Raw genomic sequence first — 17,912 nt, forward strand, 5'->3', positions numbered from 1 at the left:
TCTGTCTGGTCTCTCCTGCCTGCCCAGTGAGTTTTAATTAGTACTGATTTACTGTAATATTCATCCAGTGAATTCATTCTCCAGTACCCACTGTTGCCATGTTCAAATTTAAGAGTACTCAACTGGATACAAAATAAACCTAAGGCAATAACTAATTATCTAACACTAGAAAGTAGATACAAATGAAATAAATAGTAAAATAAAACTTTGAGGTTATGGGCCCAAAAAAGTTAACACAGCCAGCAAAAAAGACAGGCATCCAGAGGCAGCTGTGGTGAAAACCCTAGGCTAGGTAAAATAAATCTTAGGTAGGAATAAGGTACGTGGGTGGGGAAGGAGGAGATATCCCAGCTGCGGGGAACACCATGAGTAAAGAACTGGAAAGAACTAAATCCTTGGTACAAGGATGATGAGGAGGGTGCAGGCCTGGCAGAAGCAGCAGACCTGCAGCATTAGCACACAAGCATTTAAATTGGATAGGCAACAGGCGCCAGGCATTCCTGGTGGGTAGAGAGGCCCATCATACTAACAACAACTTGATAGGTTAAGAAAAACTCCCTAAAACACAGGTAGCTTTCAAGAGGTGAGAGTTCAAAAATAAAGAAAGAAAATCAAACTACAATATTTCTCTTTCTCTTTTCCCTATTCTTCATCTGGGGGTTTGTAGGGGGAGAGCAGGGGAGAGGTGAGAGAGAGCGGCGGGGGAGAGAAAGAGAGAGACGCCTGTGTGTATTTCTAAAACCCTAGCTCCACCAGGTTATACACAGAGCGATACAAATATGGCCTGATAAAACAAAACTCATGCACCTCAATACTAAGAGTCACCATTTACAGACGGCTAATTAACATACACCAGGCAATGTGTGACGTGCTTTGCATACATCATTTAATTCTTACAACAACCCATGCTTTTGCATTTTACAAATCTACATTTTATAGATGAGAAGACTAGATCTTAGTTAACTTTTCCTAACATCACAGGGACATGTCCAGGATTCCAGCCAAGGGCTATTTACCTTCAATTCTCATGCTTTTAAACCATCACGCACAGTACTAACCTTGAAAGTCTTCTCCTAAGGAGAACATCATAGCACTCCCTTTATTCCGGGGGAAGGGGAGGAAAGACAGTATTGGATATCAGGTTTTCCAAAATCATTACTGAGTTACACCTGGTCAAGCTAAGATTTTTCTCTACAGCCAAAAAGCCCAATGAAATTATTTCTTCCAATGCTGTCCCCTTCTACTCCAACACCAAGATTCCAAGGCTTCTAAAAAGAGCAGAGGACCAAGGTCTGTGGAACAGGGTTGGGTTACCCCAGGGGAGATTAAACAAGTCTAACACATCTGTAAAATAACTAGCACTTCCTGAATCAATCAGATTCACTGACCAGAGAAAATAAACAAAGGTACTAGCAGGAGACTTGCCATCTCAGTAAATGCTGCTCAGGCCCCAGTCCTCCAGGAAGGACCCAACCTACAATGCCTTAGTTCCATTCCTTCTTCCTGTCCCCATAGGTAATAAAGTCATCATTTTGTTCTCAAATTCATGCTCAGTACCAAAAGGACACTAATCTTTCTGTTACCCTAAAGGTTCCAGTACAATCGCTGTCAGTGTCCTTGAAAACATGCTGCAAACAAATTATGTGGCATTATGTTGCTTTCTACAGGATTCAAGTCCTAGATGACAGGTATCATTATTTAAGATCATTATAATGACAAATGATAACCTAGCATATGCTTAGCCTTCTGGAATAATAATAGATAGATACCATGAGCTCTTTGGTCCAATAATCTCTCCGCTTTTCAGACAAAAATAACAAAGCTTCAATTGGCACTGCCATTCCTTGTCTGCCAAGGTTAACACAGAGCCCAAGGAGAAAACTGACCAGCTCAAGCTGATTCACCCACAGCAGACCTCAAATGAAACTTCGAATTTCAGGAACTTGTCCTCTGCCAAGGTGGAAGTCTCATTTAAAAGGAATCCTCTTTCCTAACAATTACTTGTGACTCAACAGAAGTGGGATTGTTTTAAGGGTGCAGTGGCTAACACCTGTAATTCCAGCACTTTGGGAGGCTGAGGCAGGTGGATTGCTTGAGCCCGGGGGTTCAAGACCAGCCTGGGCAACATGGCAAAACTCCACCTCTAGAAAAAATACAAAGATTAGCCGAGTGGTGTGTGCATCTGCGGTCCCAGCTATTCAGGAGGCTGAGGTGGGAGTACTGCTTGAGCCCAGGAGGCAGAGGTTGCAGGGAGCTGACATCACCCCACTGTACTCCAGCCTGGGTGAAAAGTGAGACCCTGTCTCAAAAATAAATAAATAAATAAATAAAGTATACATAATAGGCTAAATAATAAAGATAATAGATCAATAATAATAAAAACAATAAAGGAGGGAGAAAGCAGGTATAAAATGCTACAGCCAGTATCACCTTACAAGCTAATAGTTTATTATTCCTGAGTGATTAAATTCACAGCAAATGAAAAGGCTTTTTTGCTTTGGGTATAAACACAGAACATCTGAATTATTTATGTAGGCCATTTTGTTCCTCAAAAAAGACCAAAAACATTGCAATACTTACTTCAACTTTACCAACAGAAGACCAGAACATATACAAACATGCTGAACTACACATGTTCCCTAAAACAGGCAATTTTGCCCTCCAGGTGACATTTAGCAATGTCGAGACATTTTTTCATTGCCACAGTAGGTTGTGTATGTATTATATAATTCCGGCATCTAGTGGGTAGAGGCCAAGGATACTGCTAAAGATCCCATAGTACACCAGACAGCCCTCCACAACAAAGAGTTACCCAGACCGAAATGTTAGTAGTGCCAAGGTAGCACAAATGACTGTTGACTAATGTGGGAAGAGACAGGAGTTAGGAGTTGCTCAGAAGGGCCTAATTGGCGGTGTGACTTTAGGCAAATCACCTAATTTTCAAATTTGTTTTCTTAGAATCAATGAACTAGCGCCAGGCGCAATGGCTCACGCCTGTAATCCCAGCACTTTGGGAGGCCGAAGCGGGTAGATCACGAAGTCAGGAGACTGAGACCACCCTGGCCAATACGGTGAAACCCCATCTCTACTAAAAATACAAAAAATTAGCCAGGCGTGGTGGCAGGCACCTGTAGTCCCAGCTACTTGGCAGACTGAGGCAGTAGAATGGCGTGAACCCAGGAGCTTGCAGTGAGCCAAGATTGCGCCATTGCACTCCAGCCTGGGCAACAGAGCGGGACTCCATCTCAAAAAAAAAAAAAAAATTTTTCAATGAAATAGCAATCTTTCTCAACCTATTATGGTTAAAAATCTTTGCATAATTTTCTGCCTGAAACCAGCTTCCATAAATGGAAAAAGCTTCTAGCCAGGCATGGTGGCTCCCGTCCTGTAATACCAACACTTTGGAGGCCGAGAGTGAGACTGCCTGTGAGGTCAGGGTTCCTGGCCAACATGGGTGAAACCCTGTCTCTACTAAAAAATACAAAATTAGCTGGGTATGGTGGCTGAAAGCCTGTAATCCCAGCTACTCAGAGAACTGAGACAGGAGAGTCACTTGAACCTGGGAGGCAGGAGGTTGCCAGTGGAAGAATAAGATAGCACCAATGCAGCAACCCTGGGCCATAAAAAGAGCAAACTCATCTCTCAAAAAAAAAAAAAAAAAAAAGAAAGAAAGAAGAAGAAGAAGAAATAAACCACTAAAAAGTAAAATTAGAATAATACTGTGACCCTGGTTGTGAGGGGAGCTATAATAGTACTCTATCATTTACTGAATATGGACTTTGAGCTTTAAAAAAAAGGGTGTTCCCCAGGCGGGCTGTTGCTCAAGCCTGTAATCCCAGCACTTTGGGAGGTAGAGGCAGAGGCGGATCATGAGGTCAGGGGTCCCCAGGGGTTGCATCCCTGGCTAGCACAGTGAAACCCGTCTCTACTAAAGCTCTAAAAAGCACAGGCTGAGGTGGCCTGGTGTCGGAGGCTGAGAGGCAGGAGAATGCGTGAACCAGGGAGGCAGAGCTTGCAGTGAGCTGAGGTCCGGCCACTGCACTCTCTCTCCAGCCTGGGTGACAGAGAGACTCCGTCTCAAATAAATAAATAAATAAATAAATAATAAAAAAAATTTAAAAAATTAAAATTAAAAATAAAAAAAATCCCCCATATTCCCTAACAAGGTGCTTCTGGTTTGAATGTATGAATCCTAATCACCAAGGTACTAGGATTCAAGGTATTAGAAGGTGGAGCCTTTGGGAGGTGATTAAGTCTTGAGAGGGGAACCCTCATGAATGAGATCAATGCCCTTATACAAGAGGCCCCAAGAAAAAAGAGAAAGAAAAAGGGCAAAGACAGGTCCCAGAAAGCAGCCCTGTCCCTTCCACTATGTGAGGACACATCAAGAAGTCAGCAGTGCTGGGCGCCGTGGCTCACACCTATAATCCCAGCACTTTGGGAGGCCAAGGCAGGTGGATCATGAGGTCAGGAGATCAAGACCATCCTGGTCAACATGGTGAAACCCCGTCTCTACTAAAAACACAAAAAATTAGCTGGGCACGATGGTGCGCGCCTGTAGTACCAGCTACTCAGGAGGCTGAGGCAGGAGAATCTCTTGAACCCGGGAGGCAAAGGTTGAGTGAGCCAAGATGGTGCCACTGCACTCCAGCATGGTGACAGAGCAAGACTCTGTCTCAAAAAAAAAAAAAAAAAAGGAAGAAGAAGAAGTCAGTAGTCTGTAACCCAGAAGAGGGCCCTGACTAGAACCTGACCATCCTGGTACTCTGATCTTGGACTTCACAGCCTCCAGAACTGTGGGAAACACATTTCTATTGTTTATAGGCTACCTAGTTTCTGATATTTTGTTACAGCAGCCCAGAGGAACTAAGCCAGTGAGCAACCTCCAAAGGCTATGGAAGCATTATCTGACTTGAAAAGCTCATAAGGAGATTCAGCTGGAAAGGGTTGGTTATTAAAGGTCAACAATGTTATGAGAGGGCTGGGCACGGTGGCTCCCGCCTGTAATCCCACTACTTGGGGAGGCTGAGGCAGGTGGATCACTTGAGGTCAGGAGTTCAAGACCAGCCTGGCTTACGTGGTGAAACTCCACCTCTACTAAAAATACAAAAATTAGCTGGGTGTGATGGCACATGCCTGTAGTCCCAGCTACCCGAGAGGCTGAGGCAGGATAATTGCTTAAGCCTGGGAGGCAGAGGTTTCAGTGAGCCAAGATTGTGCCACTGTACTCTAGCCTGGGCGACAGCAAGACTCTGTCTGGGGGGGAAAAATATATATATATATATACACACACATACACACACACACACACACACACATATATATATATAAAATATTATGAGAAAAGATCCTTTGTACAAGGAAGAATTTTAAGGAAGAATCCTACACTTGTAGCTAGGAGCCTTGGGTTCAAGTTCATTCAATACTACTTCTTGCCAATATTACTTTGAAGAAGTCATCCAACCAATGTCAGCCACTGTTTCCTCATCTGTACAGCTGGGGTAATAACCATGCCTTCTACCTTTGCAGGGATGATGCAATCACGAAATGAGAGGATGTAGATATAAGGCTATTTCGCATAAGAACAGCTTGTCCTGCCAGTGAAAGAGGCAGCAAGGTTTTACTACGCATCTCAAACGTTCTCTGTCTGAGATGCTATAGCAAACAGAGAAGTAATGGAAGACTTGGCTCCTGCCCTGCTAGTTGGCATGGTATGACCAACACACAGGAAACAAGTGAACCCCACAAGGCAATTCCATATTTCTTGCAGTGCTGGGGTCTGTGGTGTAGTCTCTAAACTCTGGGTTTGAGGAAAGGAGATCAGAGAAGACTGCAATGGTTATGAAAGATTTCGTGAAGACAGACTATTCTTAACTGAGTCTTTCTCTGTAACCGCACCTTCATGGAACCTTGCTGCATCTAGTTCACCATCTTTACCTGTGTTCTAGTCTTCTCTCAGTAATGTAAGTATTGCAATATTTTTGGTCTTTTTCTGAGGAACAAAAAAAGGTAGAGAACCACTGCTCTAGACCACAATGGTCTCAAAACAGTAGCGCACGAGATGATAACGCACTGGGGTAGACAAAGAAAATAAAGGATCTTCTATTTTTATTTATTTTCATTTTAAAAAGTAAGATTTTCCAAGTAAAAAGGCAACCCACAGAATGTGAGAAAATATCTGCAAATCATGTATCTGATAAGGAATTAATGCCCAGAATATACAGAGAACTCCTAAAATGACAAACAACCCAATTCAAAAATGGGCAAAGGACTTAAATAGACATTTTCCAAAGAAGATATACAAATGGCTAATAAACACATAACAAGATGCTTGACATCACGAATTACTAGGAAAATACAAATCAAAAGTGTAAGAAGACACCACTTCACATCTATTAGGATAGCTACTGTCACAAAACAGAAAACAAGTGTCAGTGAGAATGAGGAATAACTGGAACCCTGTGCACTGTTGATGGGAAAGAAAAATGGGTACAGCTGCTGTGGAAAACAATACGGCAATTCCTCAAAAAATTAAAAACAGGATTACCGTATGATCCAGCAATTGCATTTCTGAGTATATACCCAAAAGAATTCAATGCGGGGTCTTGAGGAGATATTTGTACACCCATGTTCATAACTGTAGCAGCATTATCCACAATAGCTAAAAGGTAGAAGCAACCCAGTGTCCACTGATGAATGATGAATGTGGCATATATATATATACAATGGCATATTCCTGAACCTTAAACAGGAAGGAAATTCTGACACACGGTACAAAACAAATGAACCTTGAGGACACTATGCTAAGTGAAATACACCAGTGACAAAAGGCCAAATACAGTAATATTCCACTTATATGAGGTACTCAAAGTAGTAAAAATCATAGAGACAATAAGTAGAGTGCTGGTTGCCAGAGGCTAGAGAGAGGTGGGAATGAGAGTTGTCGTTTAATAGGTACAATTTCAGTTTCACATGATGAAAAGACTTATGGGAATGGATGGTGGTGATGGTTGCACATTATGAATATATTTAACATCACCTAAATGTACACTTAAAAATGATTAAGATAGTAAATTTTAGGTTATGTGTATCTTACATTTAAAACTTTAGAAAAAATAAAATTTTGTTCTTGTTAATATATAACATATGGCCCAACACTAGCCCTCCCATTCAGTTCATGTTCACTCACATGTCCACTATTGAGGGCTGATGGGGTGACATCTTTACAGCACACTGAGATATACTATAGTTCATGTGTGCTTGGTTAAATGGATTCACTGATTACATTGTTTTAAATTAATTAATCTTCACAAAACAAACTAGAGGCTTAAAAAGATTTCTACTAAAAAAAAACTTGGATTAAAGATAATGCAATCAAAAATGAGTAAGAGAATGGCAGAGCTGTCATATCTGTTCCTAGTATACTCTTCATGCATAGTCACACTGCAATGTAGACACAATCACAATTGAATAAGTTAACCAAAATCTTGTTGAGATTATTTAAAATATGGATTTGCATCCACTATCATTTATGATGAACTTCATCCTAAGTATATAATGTGACTTCAGATATCAGCTAATGATAGCGGGACATGAATATAACTTACAAATAAACAAGCATACATACATGAAGATATGGCATGTTTTTTAACTACAGCACTATTCTATCCAAAAAGTTTAGAGACTACTGCTCTAGACCAACACTGCCCAACAGAACTTGTGATGATGAAATATTCTTACCTGTGCTGTCCAAAACTGCAAGCACTAGCCACATGTGACTATCAAGCAATTGAAATGTCATTAGTGTATCAGATGAACTGCTATCTTAGATAATTTATTATTTTCTTCTTTTTTTTTTGACACGGACACTGACTCTGTTGCCCAGGCTGGAGTACAGTGGCGGCATTGCGGCTCACTGCAACCTCTGCCTCCCGGATTCAAGCGATTCTCCGGCCTCAGGCTCCCGAGTAGCTCGAATTACAGGCACACGCCACCACGCCCGGCTAATTTCTGTGTTTTTAGTGGAGACAAGATTTCACCATGTTGGCCAGGCTGGTCTCAAACTCCTGACCTCAGGTGATCCACCCACCTTGGCCTCCCAAAGTGTTGGGATTACAGGCGTGAGCCACTGCACCTGGCCTATTTTAGATAATTCAAATAGCCATGTGTGGCTAGTGGGCTACTGTATTGAACAGCATAGCCCTAGGCCACTAATAGATTATCACTATCTCAAAACATACAGCTCCCCAGTAAGCTGCTTTTGTGTCTTTGGCCATGTTATTCTGTCTGCCTAGAATGTTCTTCTACCTTGTCCATCTAGCAATAAGTCCTCATTTTTGAAGACACACCTCAAATGTCACCTTTCTTTAGCTTTCCCTGACTACTCCCCAACTCACAAAATTGTTGCCTTGGGTCTGTTCCCCAGCCCTTTTACATGACTCCAGCACAGCACCTGCAGCTATTTGCTCACATATCTGAAGTCCTATGATTGTGAGGTCCTCAAGGCACAGCCATGTCTCATTTATCTCTGCATGATACCTGGCACATAGTGAATGCTCAGTAACATTTACTGAATAAGGCAGTGAATTAACTGACAAACCTTGATCTCCCAATTCATAATGCAGTATTCTTTCCACCACACCAAAATATGGTTCCATAAAATAGACCGGAGGTGAGTCTCTGCTAGCTCACAGTGCTAGATGCTACTTTAATAGACGACACGTTTCTATTATTATCATTTTTTTCTCTTTCAGATGCAAATGTCACAGTTACCTCCTAAGTAGGCTCAGAAAGCATGCATCCTTCAAAGGGTGCAAGATGAAGGTGGTACTAGTATCCTTTCCGAAGCATCAACATTCAAATATTGCAAGTTAAAATGACGGCTCTGATGCAGTAGTACTTTTTTGTGTTTTGTTAGTATTTATCAAACCTTTCTTGTGTACTCTACATGGCGTTTCAGCTATCAAGGTGCAAGTGTATGTCACCCCTCATACCCTCCCACTCAAAAGCCATGTGAAACTGCTGCTCTCTCTTCATTATTATTTCTTATTAAATGAGCTTGACTTTGTTAGAAAGACTGAAAGAAAGAGTTTGACCATGGCAATTGCTTATTCTGGACTTCATTTCTGAATTCTAGATTTGGTTATATTTAGCAAAGCTACAACCGTCATCATGCCCAAAGCCAGGAAGAAGACACCATTCACAAACCACCCCCTGAAAATCTGCAGTTGCCTCTAAAAAACCAGACTTCCCAGCAGGCAAAGACATCTGAAGTGGGAGGGATCAAATTGGTGTTTGCGTCAAGAGAAGGTCTCAGGTGCTTATAACTAAATCTCTCTGCCTGGCACTCAAGGTTCTCCACAAAATTCATCCTTCTTTTTCTCTCCAATGTACCTTCTGCTCTGGTCAAACATCCTCATTATCTCCCCTGTTCATACCTTTCGGTAACACTGGTCAATTCCCTTCCCTGCCTGCTTCTGCTCAAGCTTCTAGCCTCTTATCAAACCTTCTGGGACCACTCTTTCCCCAGACACTCGCTGCTCCCTTTCCCCACAATTGGCACAGGGCTGAGGCACAGGAGGGGAGCCGTGCATTCTTGGTATCTATTCATCAGTCATTCAAAAGGTCCAGGGCCACTGAAGAAAGTAAGCAGCAAGCACCTCCAGGGAGCAACTTAAAGAATTTCATTCTACCACTCCGTGTCCTCTGTCCTTCTTTCCTTGATTCTGGGGAGGAAATGTGTACTGATGAAAATGGTAACACTAAACTAGTCAGTATTCTCAAAATGTATCATGCTGTTTCACCACTTTGCCTATGCGATTCTCTCAGCCTGAGAGGGCCTGGGTAACCCCCATCTGGAACATCTGCTGGGCAATTTCTTTCTTTTTTTTTTTTTTTTTGAGACGGAGTCTCGCTCTGTCGCCCAGGCTGGAGTGCAGTGGCGCGATCTCGGCTCACTGCAAGCTCCGCCTCCCGGGTTCACGCCATTCTCCTGCCTCAGCCTCCCGAGTAGCTGGGACTACAGGCACCTGCCACCTCGCCCGGCTAATTTTTTTGTATTTTTTTTTAGTAGAGACGGGGTTTCACCGTGTTAGCCAGGATGGTCTCGATCTCCTGACCTCGTGATCCACCCGTCTCGGCCTCCCAAAGTGCTGGGATTACAGGCTTGAGCCACCGCGCCCGGCCCTGCTGGGCAATTTCTATTCCTGTTCAAACTTCATGTCACCTGCGAACTCTCACCCCCAGGCTCTTTATCATAACATCCTTTGCCACCTAAGGTATATATGTCAAAGGCCACGCTTAAGTGCTGGACACTTATCTCAGGTGTTGAGCTCTGTTAAGAGTCAGGCCTGTGTCCCATCCATCTCAGGATCTCTGGAACCTAATACAGTGCCTGCCACAAAGAGGCACATATGTGTTTCATATTGATACCACCAACACATTAGAATTAGGTGCCTTTAATGGAATTTTTGGTGGTTTCACACACATTTTGAAGCCTTACTAGTTCGCTATGTAGGTAGGAGAAATTATCAAAGTTTATTGATGTGGACATTTGGTACTTCTCATCAGCCTTGGACCTGGATTCCTTGAATATAAATTAGAAAACTGCTCTGAGGAGCCATCTAGTCCACCTTATAGCTCCAGAATGTTGTCTTGAATACAATAATAAATAAATAAACATTTATTGTTTAAAGCTTAGATATAAGTCCTCGTATAGCTAAGGAAGTATGATAAAAGCACAGCTTCTCAAGCCTTCCTTGAACATTGCTCCAATCTTCCCATTGAGCTCATTCTGGAAGCTTAAACCAAATCTTCCCTTGACATCATATGCCTATTAACTTAGACATGATTTAGCATCTCATCATGGCATCTTCGCTGAGAAAGCTAGAAAGAAAATATTCTCCCTGGCACCCAGCCTAGAAATAGCCATATTCCTCTAAACTCATAACTTAAAGCCTTCACTTCCCCCATACAGCCCCTGCTGGACTAGTTAGTGAAACCAGGCCAGGAAGGCTGATATACCAGGGGAGATATGGCAGTGCAGCATCTTTTTGTCTTGCCCAGCACCTGCTCCTTGGGGTTCTTGCAATTCCTCACGAAAAAGCACACACCAATACCCGCACTACAGAAAAAGAGATCATCAGTGGAATGTGGTGGTAATCTGGTCTGTGTTTTGAAGCCTCTCACACCACTCCTCCCTAAACTGCCTGGCCACTGCTCTAGGCACCCAGGGTACAACTCCCATGGTCCTTAAACCACTCTGGCTGGGACTGTAGATAGGTCAGCACTTGGGGACTCACAGGGAAGAGAGCGCAGGGAAGGAGCGTGGCTACCCAAAACATCTGTTAAGCCTTTAAGGAGCTGGTGAGGACTCTGCAAAGAACATCTGGCTCTATCCCCTAACAATGGGGGAAAGGAACTGCTTCAGATTGCTGCAGCTCAACTAGCTTTCACATTGCTCCCACTCCCCTTTAACACACACACACAAATACACACACACACTCTCTCTCTCTCCACATATATACATATGATGTATAATGATGCTGGTAGGTAATGGCTACCATTTATTGAACACCTGAAAACGTGAATTATATATATTGCCTCATTTAATCTTCATGACCAGCCCATTAGGCAGTGGTTCTCAAAGTTGACCTTGCATCAGAATCTCTCCAGGAACTTATTAAGCCCCACACTCACAGCCTATGTAGTGAGGCCTGAGAATCTCCATTTCCAACAAGCTTGCAGGTGATAAGGATGCCCCATTTTGAGAACCACTGCCGCAGGGAAACAGAGATTCAAGAGTGGTTTGGAATGTCTTGCCTACAGTTCCACAGCTAGTAAAGAACAGATTCAGAATTTGAACCTAGATCTGTCTGACTCTATAGACAGTGCCGGTAACCATGCTACTGTATGTGTGAATGTACGCCTCATCTTCCCAAATTCATTGGCAGAACCTTAAAGGCAGATTCAATCACACTTTAGACCTCCCTTATTCATCTCAGAACTTCATACGGTCTTTGGACTTGGTAGGTGCTACATAAATACTTTGTATACTGGCTCCTACATTTCTACATACTTCTAAGAACCACAAATTCAAACTCAACTTAAGCCAAAGAACACAAAAAGGGCAGCATAGCCAGACCCAGTTTTACGTGACATTCTCTCTTGCTACTCCGTCTTTGCCCACAGTGCCACCACACTAACTCCTACTCACTCTTCAGTCACTTCCTTCAGAAAATGATCCTGGGCTCCCTAAAACTGGGGGCCACTGCACCCTAAGTTTATCTCTATGATGGCATTTATCAATCCACTATAACTGGCTATTTTCCATCTCTTAAAGCAGTTGGTAAAGGCCAGCTCTGGTTTAACAGCATATCCCAGAACCTAGCACAGCACCTGGCACTTCACAGGCAACTCCATAAACTGCTGAATGAATAAATGCAGAGCTGCAAGTCCTAAATTCCATGTAAAAATATCACAATACATGATGCGCAGTTCTCAAGGATGAATCCCAGAGAAGAGGAAGGCAGCCTAGGTAACAAAGACCAATTTTGCCTTTTCTCTTCCCTATCACTCTTCTCACACTTGGAGAACATGCACCGCTTAGGGCAGCATCATCCTTGATGAGACAACATCCTAGCTGAACAAAATGCTCGTGGGCTATAAGGTCAGCAGAGGCCATTCAGAGGGGAGGAAAGTGCTCTGTGGCCCTTCATTTCTCCTGATTTCTCTCTGACACACTCTCCTTTTCACCATTTCTCCACCCCACTGCAGTTAAGGGCTTTGGCACAGGGATGAAAGAGACAGATCAGACTCAAGGGTGCGGATCTGGCAGCGGGCACAGAAGCATCTCCCAACCTGCACCAAAGTCCACAGGAAAGATCCAAAGGGACAGTGACTCAGGCCCCAGATAAAGCCCAGCTAGAGCAGTACTGAGATTAGAAGAGCAATAATTTCACACGGACATAACTGTCAGACATCTTTTTTAAAAATCGTGTTTTTAAAGTACAGGCTTCAACTCTATTCCCAGAAAACTGGGCCCTGCTGAATCCAGTGCTTACACAAGCTGAGAGCCAAACACAGTTTCCTCCTCTTCCAAACCCACCCACCAGCCTGCAACACCCACCATGGTAAGCATTTCCCAGGCCCAGGTCAGGACCCTTGCTTCAACTTTAGTTTGCAAAACGCCCCTTTGTAAAGAGGCCTCTTAGCTTTCTCTCTTCCCTCGGTAATAAAACTGTTCCCTTCCACCACCATGTTGCAGTAATAGAGACCTCTCCCTTCCTCCAACCCCTCGGTCTGTAACACAACCTACAGCAGGTCGGCCCCATCCAATTAGTCTGAATTGCTTCATGCCAAGGAAATTGCTGCTTTTATTAAAAATAAAAGCACACTAGGCAGGCGATGGGCTGTGAAAAGTATGAGTCTGGCATAATTATGAAGGTCGAGGTTAAGGTTACCAAAAGAGACATGCAAAGATTTCCTGAAAGCCTGGAGGAAAAAAGATGTATATCTACGTGAGTATAGATACACAGATGAAACACAGAGGAATTTACACAGCAGATCTAAATAACATCCTCTCTGACAGTGAAAAAACAAAATCAGAGCCACTCTCAAGTAATTTTTCTTTTGGTTTAAAAAAAAAAAAAAAAAAAACTAAAGCGAGAGGAAGAGGGGCCTACTAGACTGAGTTCAGAATAACCACATTTGTTTTATATAATTTTTGTTATCTTTGCTATATCCTGGGGACCCGATTACAGTTGGGTCAGGAAACAAAACTACTAGTGAAATCCACCAAGAGCCTTGGCCCTTGGAAAAACACGTTCACATTCTCCGAAAATCCTCCCTTCCTTCCAATGCCTGCTCATGGAAGTAGGAAAGTTGGGTAGGAGACGGAGAAACCCCTCTCTTCTTAAAAGTCCCCCCATCCCCACCCTTCAGCCTTCACATCAAGATTTCAAGTTTTAGGAGGATGACAAGCCCATCACCCTGCCTTTGGCATAAAGCTTTACACTTTCACACATACATTTTCTTGTGTGATCCTCAAAATTTGGCTTCTCAATATTAAAAAAATAAAAATAAAAGGCCACTAACGTAAACAATTTCGGCAACCTCCCCACACCCCCATAAGCCCAGTCACTTTCAAATCTCAATTTTAAATCTCTCAAGGACAATGACTCACAGGGCAAGTGAAGGGGGAAGGGAGGGTCAACTGGTCAAAGCCCATTCATACATGCAACAACTAGAAACCACAGTACTGCCGCATCAGCACAAGATTTTAATTTACGGCGCATTGAGCCACACCGTACCTTCCGCCAACACCTCGTCCACTGTGACCTGCTGTCGCCCGATGCCAAAGACTCTTCCGATGTAGCCACTGCCCAGGCCCGAGGTGCTGCCCCCTCCTCCGCTAGAGCCGGAGCCCAGGCCAGAGCCGCCCTGCTCTCGCCGGGAGTCGAAAAACTTCTTCATCTTGCGAATAGGGAGCAGCAAAGCAAAATACCGATGGTTTCTAGATTTTTTTTTTTTTTTTAAGAAAAGAGATCCAAGGATTTCTTCTCGGATTTCAGCTCGGAGAGGAGCCACCCGAATCCGGCCGTGGGGGTGGGGGCTGAGGGAGGATGCCTATAGGAATATGCGTGTCAATCGCGCGGCGGGTCCCCTCCTCCTCCAGAAAGCGATTCGTGTAAGTTTAAACCTGTGATGACAGAGGAAGAGAGAGAGGATGAATCAGTAACACACTTAAAAATTCAACCGCTGAGTCCTAGGGGGAGCAAAAGCCATCATCCTGGGGAAACGCTTCATATATTTTCCTGGCGAGAAAAACCCTGGGGCTGAAAACGCGACCCCGGCCCCAGAACCCGGGATCCCCGAGCCGGGAGCTCGGAAAAAGGAGGGATCCGAGCTGCTGGGGCAGCGCCGACCCTCCCGGGCACTGCCTCCCGCTCCTCCCGGGTCTCCCCGCCGCCCCTCGAGGCAGCATCCTGGCAGCACCCACTTGAGACGGCTCGGCGGCCGGCGCCCAGCTACCAGCCCCGCGACATTGTCACGGCCGCCGGGCCGGCCTGCGACGCAGAGAGGAGGCGGCGCTGCAGCGAGAGCCGGGGCCGCGCTCGGCTCCAGCCCGCCCGCCAGCTGATCCCGGGAGCGCCGGGCGGAGACTGACCCGCCGCCCCTCCCCCGCGCGCGCTCCCGCCCGGCTCCATCCACCCAACCAGGAAGTGAACCGCCGCCGGAAGTGCCGCTTGGGGCGGCGCGGCGAGGGACCGGGGCCTCTCCTGCAACCGCTGCTCTGTCGCCACAGATGGGAAGGAGTAGACGGCGAGAAGAGGACCGGGCGAACGGGGTCTCAGTGCAGACAGAGTTCTGGAAAAGACTGTTGATATCACCCGAGCCGCAGGGCAAGCTGGGAAAGGTAGCTCGGCGCAGTCCGGCGGCTGGACTACAAATCCCAGCATGCTCCTGGAGGAGCGGGCGAGGCGGCAGCCGTGGCCTCCACGGCCTGGAAGGAGGTTTGTGGGGTGGCGCGTATATGGGGACTCGGCAATTTAAACACATCCCGTGAAGAAACTGCCAACGACTAGGTTCCCCGCCGCTGTATGTTCCACTCTTCTGGAGCCATCTTATTTGCGGCCTGGCCTCCTGGCACAAGGGATTCTGGATTTTGTGGTTTCCGAACGGATCGAGACTGACACCCGAAGGACGCCAGCTTAACCGCTTAGCCCGTAGTGGGTCCTGTGGGTTTCCCGACGTCACCTGGGCTGAAATGGAAGCGAGAAGTGATCGGGAACATTGTGCTGGCAGTTGGATCCGGCTGCACCGGAGCGCCAGCCTTAAAATAAGTAAAACCGATGCCCTTCGCCCCTAACCTCAAAAGCTGCTTTTGCGTCTAGAGGTTATTGAGAGCCGGCTCTGCGGTCAGCTCTGAGCTAGGCGCTGTGAGAACGCTCAGTAAGACAGTGTCTCGTCTGAAAGTGTACAGGCGAGATTCAAACCGAGAAACGGCCAAAGGTTGTGTGCAAGGCAGATCCTAGGATACCAGAGGCCCAGCCCGTTGGCTTGACCTCAAACTCGGGGGCTTTTCAGCCCATGCTGCCCCTTAATTTTTCCTCCTTTGCTGACGCTGTGGGTGCGTCCCAAAGCCTGACCTTCACCAGCCCCCTTGCACACAAGAACACTAACCCTAACCTGACCAGTTATTTATTTCTCACTTCAAGATTCTTCCACTGATACTTATGTTTCCCTGATACCGTCCAAGTGCTGAGGGTGGGGATGGACTCTGTGATTTGCATCTGCCAAATGCAGAAAATTTGGAAAGCCAGTTGGTACTCTTTTCCGACCCTAGATTTCCTGATGGATGATGCTGAAGAGTGGCAAGTTCCTGCCAAAAACAAACAAAAAAACCTGCCATGATTTACTGATATGATTTTTCTAACCCCTGAATATGGGTTATTGTTCATTTCCGCCCGCTCTCCCCACTCCCTAGTGCTTGTCTCAGAATTTTTTCAGCGGTATTTGAGTAGAGAAGGGTGCCCCAGGGAAAAAAATGGTTCTTGCTTTCTCTATTCTGAATATGGAGCTGAGCTCTGACTGGGCTAACAGTGGCGTTTGGTGCTGCTGCTGCTGCTGCTGCTGCTGCTGCTTGTTTAAAGTAGTGCCATTGTAATTAAACTCCGTGTAGAGATAGCATCTTTTCTTCCGGAGAGAGTCTGTGTTGTCACCTCAGTTCACAAATTCACGAAGCCACCTCCAGGGTGAAATGCAGCACCTATTCCCTCAAACTAAGCCCACGAAGGCATGTTCTCTGCACTTTCCTTAAAAGGCCAGATTTTTGTCTAAGGAAGTTTGAAACAGACCTTAAAATAGATGAGAAAGCTCTTTTGGAATTAGACTCATTGACCCCCATTTTTCTCAGCACTTATTTGTCTTGACTTTTTTTTAAAGAAGCTCTGCTAGGTCCTAAAATCAATCTGATGCTCAGTTTTTACCTTTCTAGACTTTCTTGTTACCAGACTAGTCCAGGCTTACACAAATCTCAAGTCTTACTTCAGTGATAACAAAAACTCCCAATACGCTTAAGGTAGCTAACATGCATTTATTGAACACCCACGTGAATGCTTTGATCAGAAGCTGAGGGAAGAGGTTTAAAAAACAAAAATCAGATGACTAGATTGCTTGCCCTCCATTCCCTCACAGACAAATAGCAATTATAATAACAAATCCACAGTTTTTCTTGCTTTACATATATTAAGTATATAATGCTCAAAGGCACCCTATGAAGTAAAGTACCACTATTATACTCATTTTATAGGTGGGTAAGTAAAGCAAAGAGATTAGTGACTTACCCAAAGTCACACAGTAAATAGCAAAGCCAGGATTCAAACCCAAACATTTTAGCTTCAGAGCCCGTTCTTACCTAGCTATACTAAACTGTCTACTTAGAGAGAGCAAACATTAACATTAACTGATTAAAAGACTAGTGAATAGTTAGGAAGCTATGCACAAGCAGCATAGGACCAGGAGACAGGAAACCCCTGCCATTTCATAGCTGGACCTTAGACCACTTGTGTCACTGGGCTTATTATCTCAGTTATAAAACCAGAGCTCTTACAACTCTTAGTAATTTTTTAGTTCCTGAGTACAAAATAATGAACAGATCAACCACTATAATCTCAAAACTATCACACTTACTTTCTGTAGAATTTGTCCCACCCTGCTTTGCATTCCTATTCAACTTTTAATGTATATTGCTGCCTCAACCAAACACCTCAAAGCCAGAGAACTGTCTTCCACTTATCTCCTTGGGCATCCAGTATAATAGTTTACATAGAGTGTGTTCTTAGCAGTACTTAAATAAAGTAAATAATTTACTTTAAATGTGACACAAAACAGAGCTATCTGATTAAGGTGGA

General features: G+C 44.5%; 1 protein-coding gene across 11 annotated transcripts in view; it reads right to left on the reverse strand.

Moving 5' to 3' along the window:
* The window catches only part of AAK1 (AP2 associated kinase 1), a 180,515-nt gene extending 163,514 nt beyond the window's left edge, over positions 1–17,001 (reverse strand). For 7 of the 11 annotated variants that reach the window (XM_009184358.4, XM_009184361.4, XM_009184359.4 and 4 more), the window contains exons 1-2: positions 14,999–17,001; positions 14,310–14,698 (exon numbers count right to left, since the gene is read on the reverse strand). In XM_009184358.4, the coding sequence (XP_009182622.1) occupies positions 14,310–14,472 (163 nt within the window). In that variant the 5' untranslated portion in view covers positions 14,473–14,698; positions 14,999–17,001. The other 4 variants (XM_009184366.4, XM_009184365.4, XM_009184364.4 and 1 more) reach the window with 3 other exon arrangements.
* Between the last annotated feature and the right edge of the window lie 911 nt (positions 17,002–17,912).

Source organism: Papio anubis, chromosome 14 (genome assembly GCF_008728515.1).
Source record: "Papio anubis isolate 15944 chromosome 14, Panubis1.0, whole genome shotgun sequence".
NCBI lineage: Eukaryota > Metazoa > Chordata > Mammalia > Primates > Cercopithecidae > Papio > Papio anubis.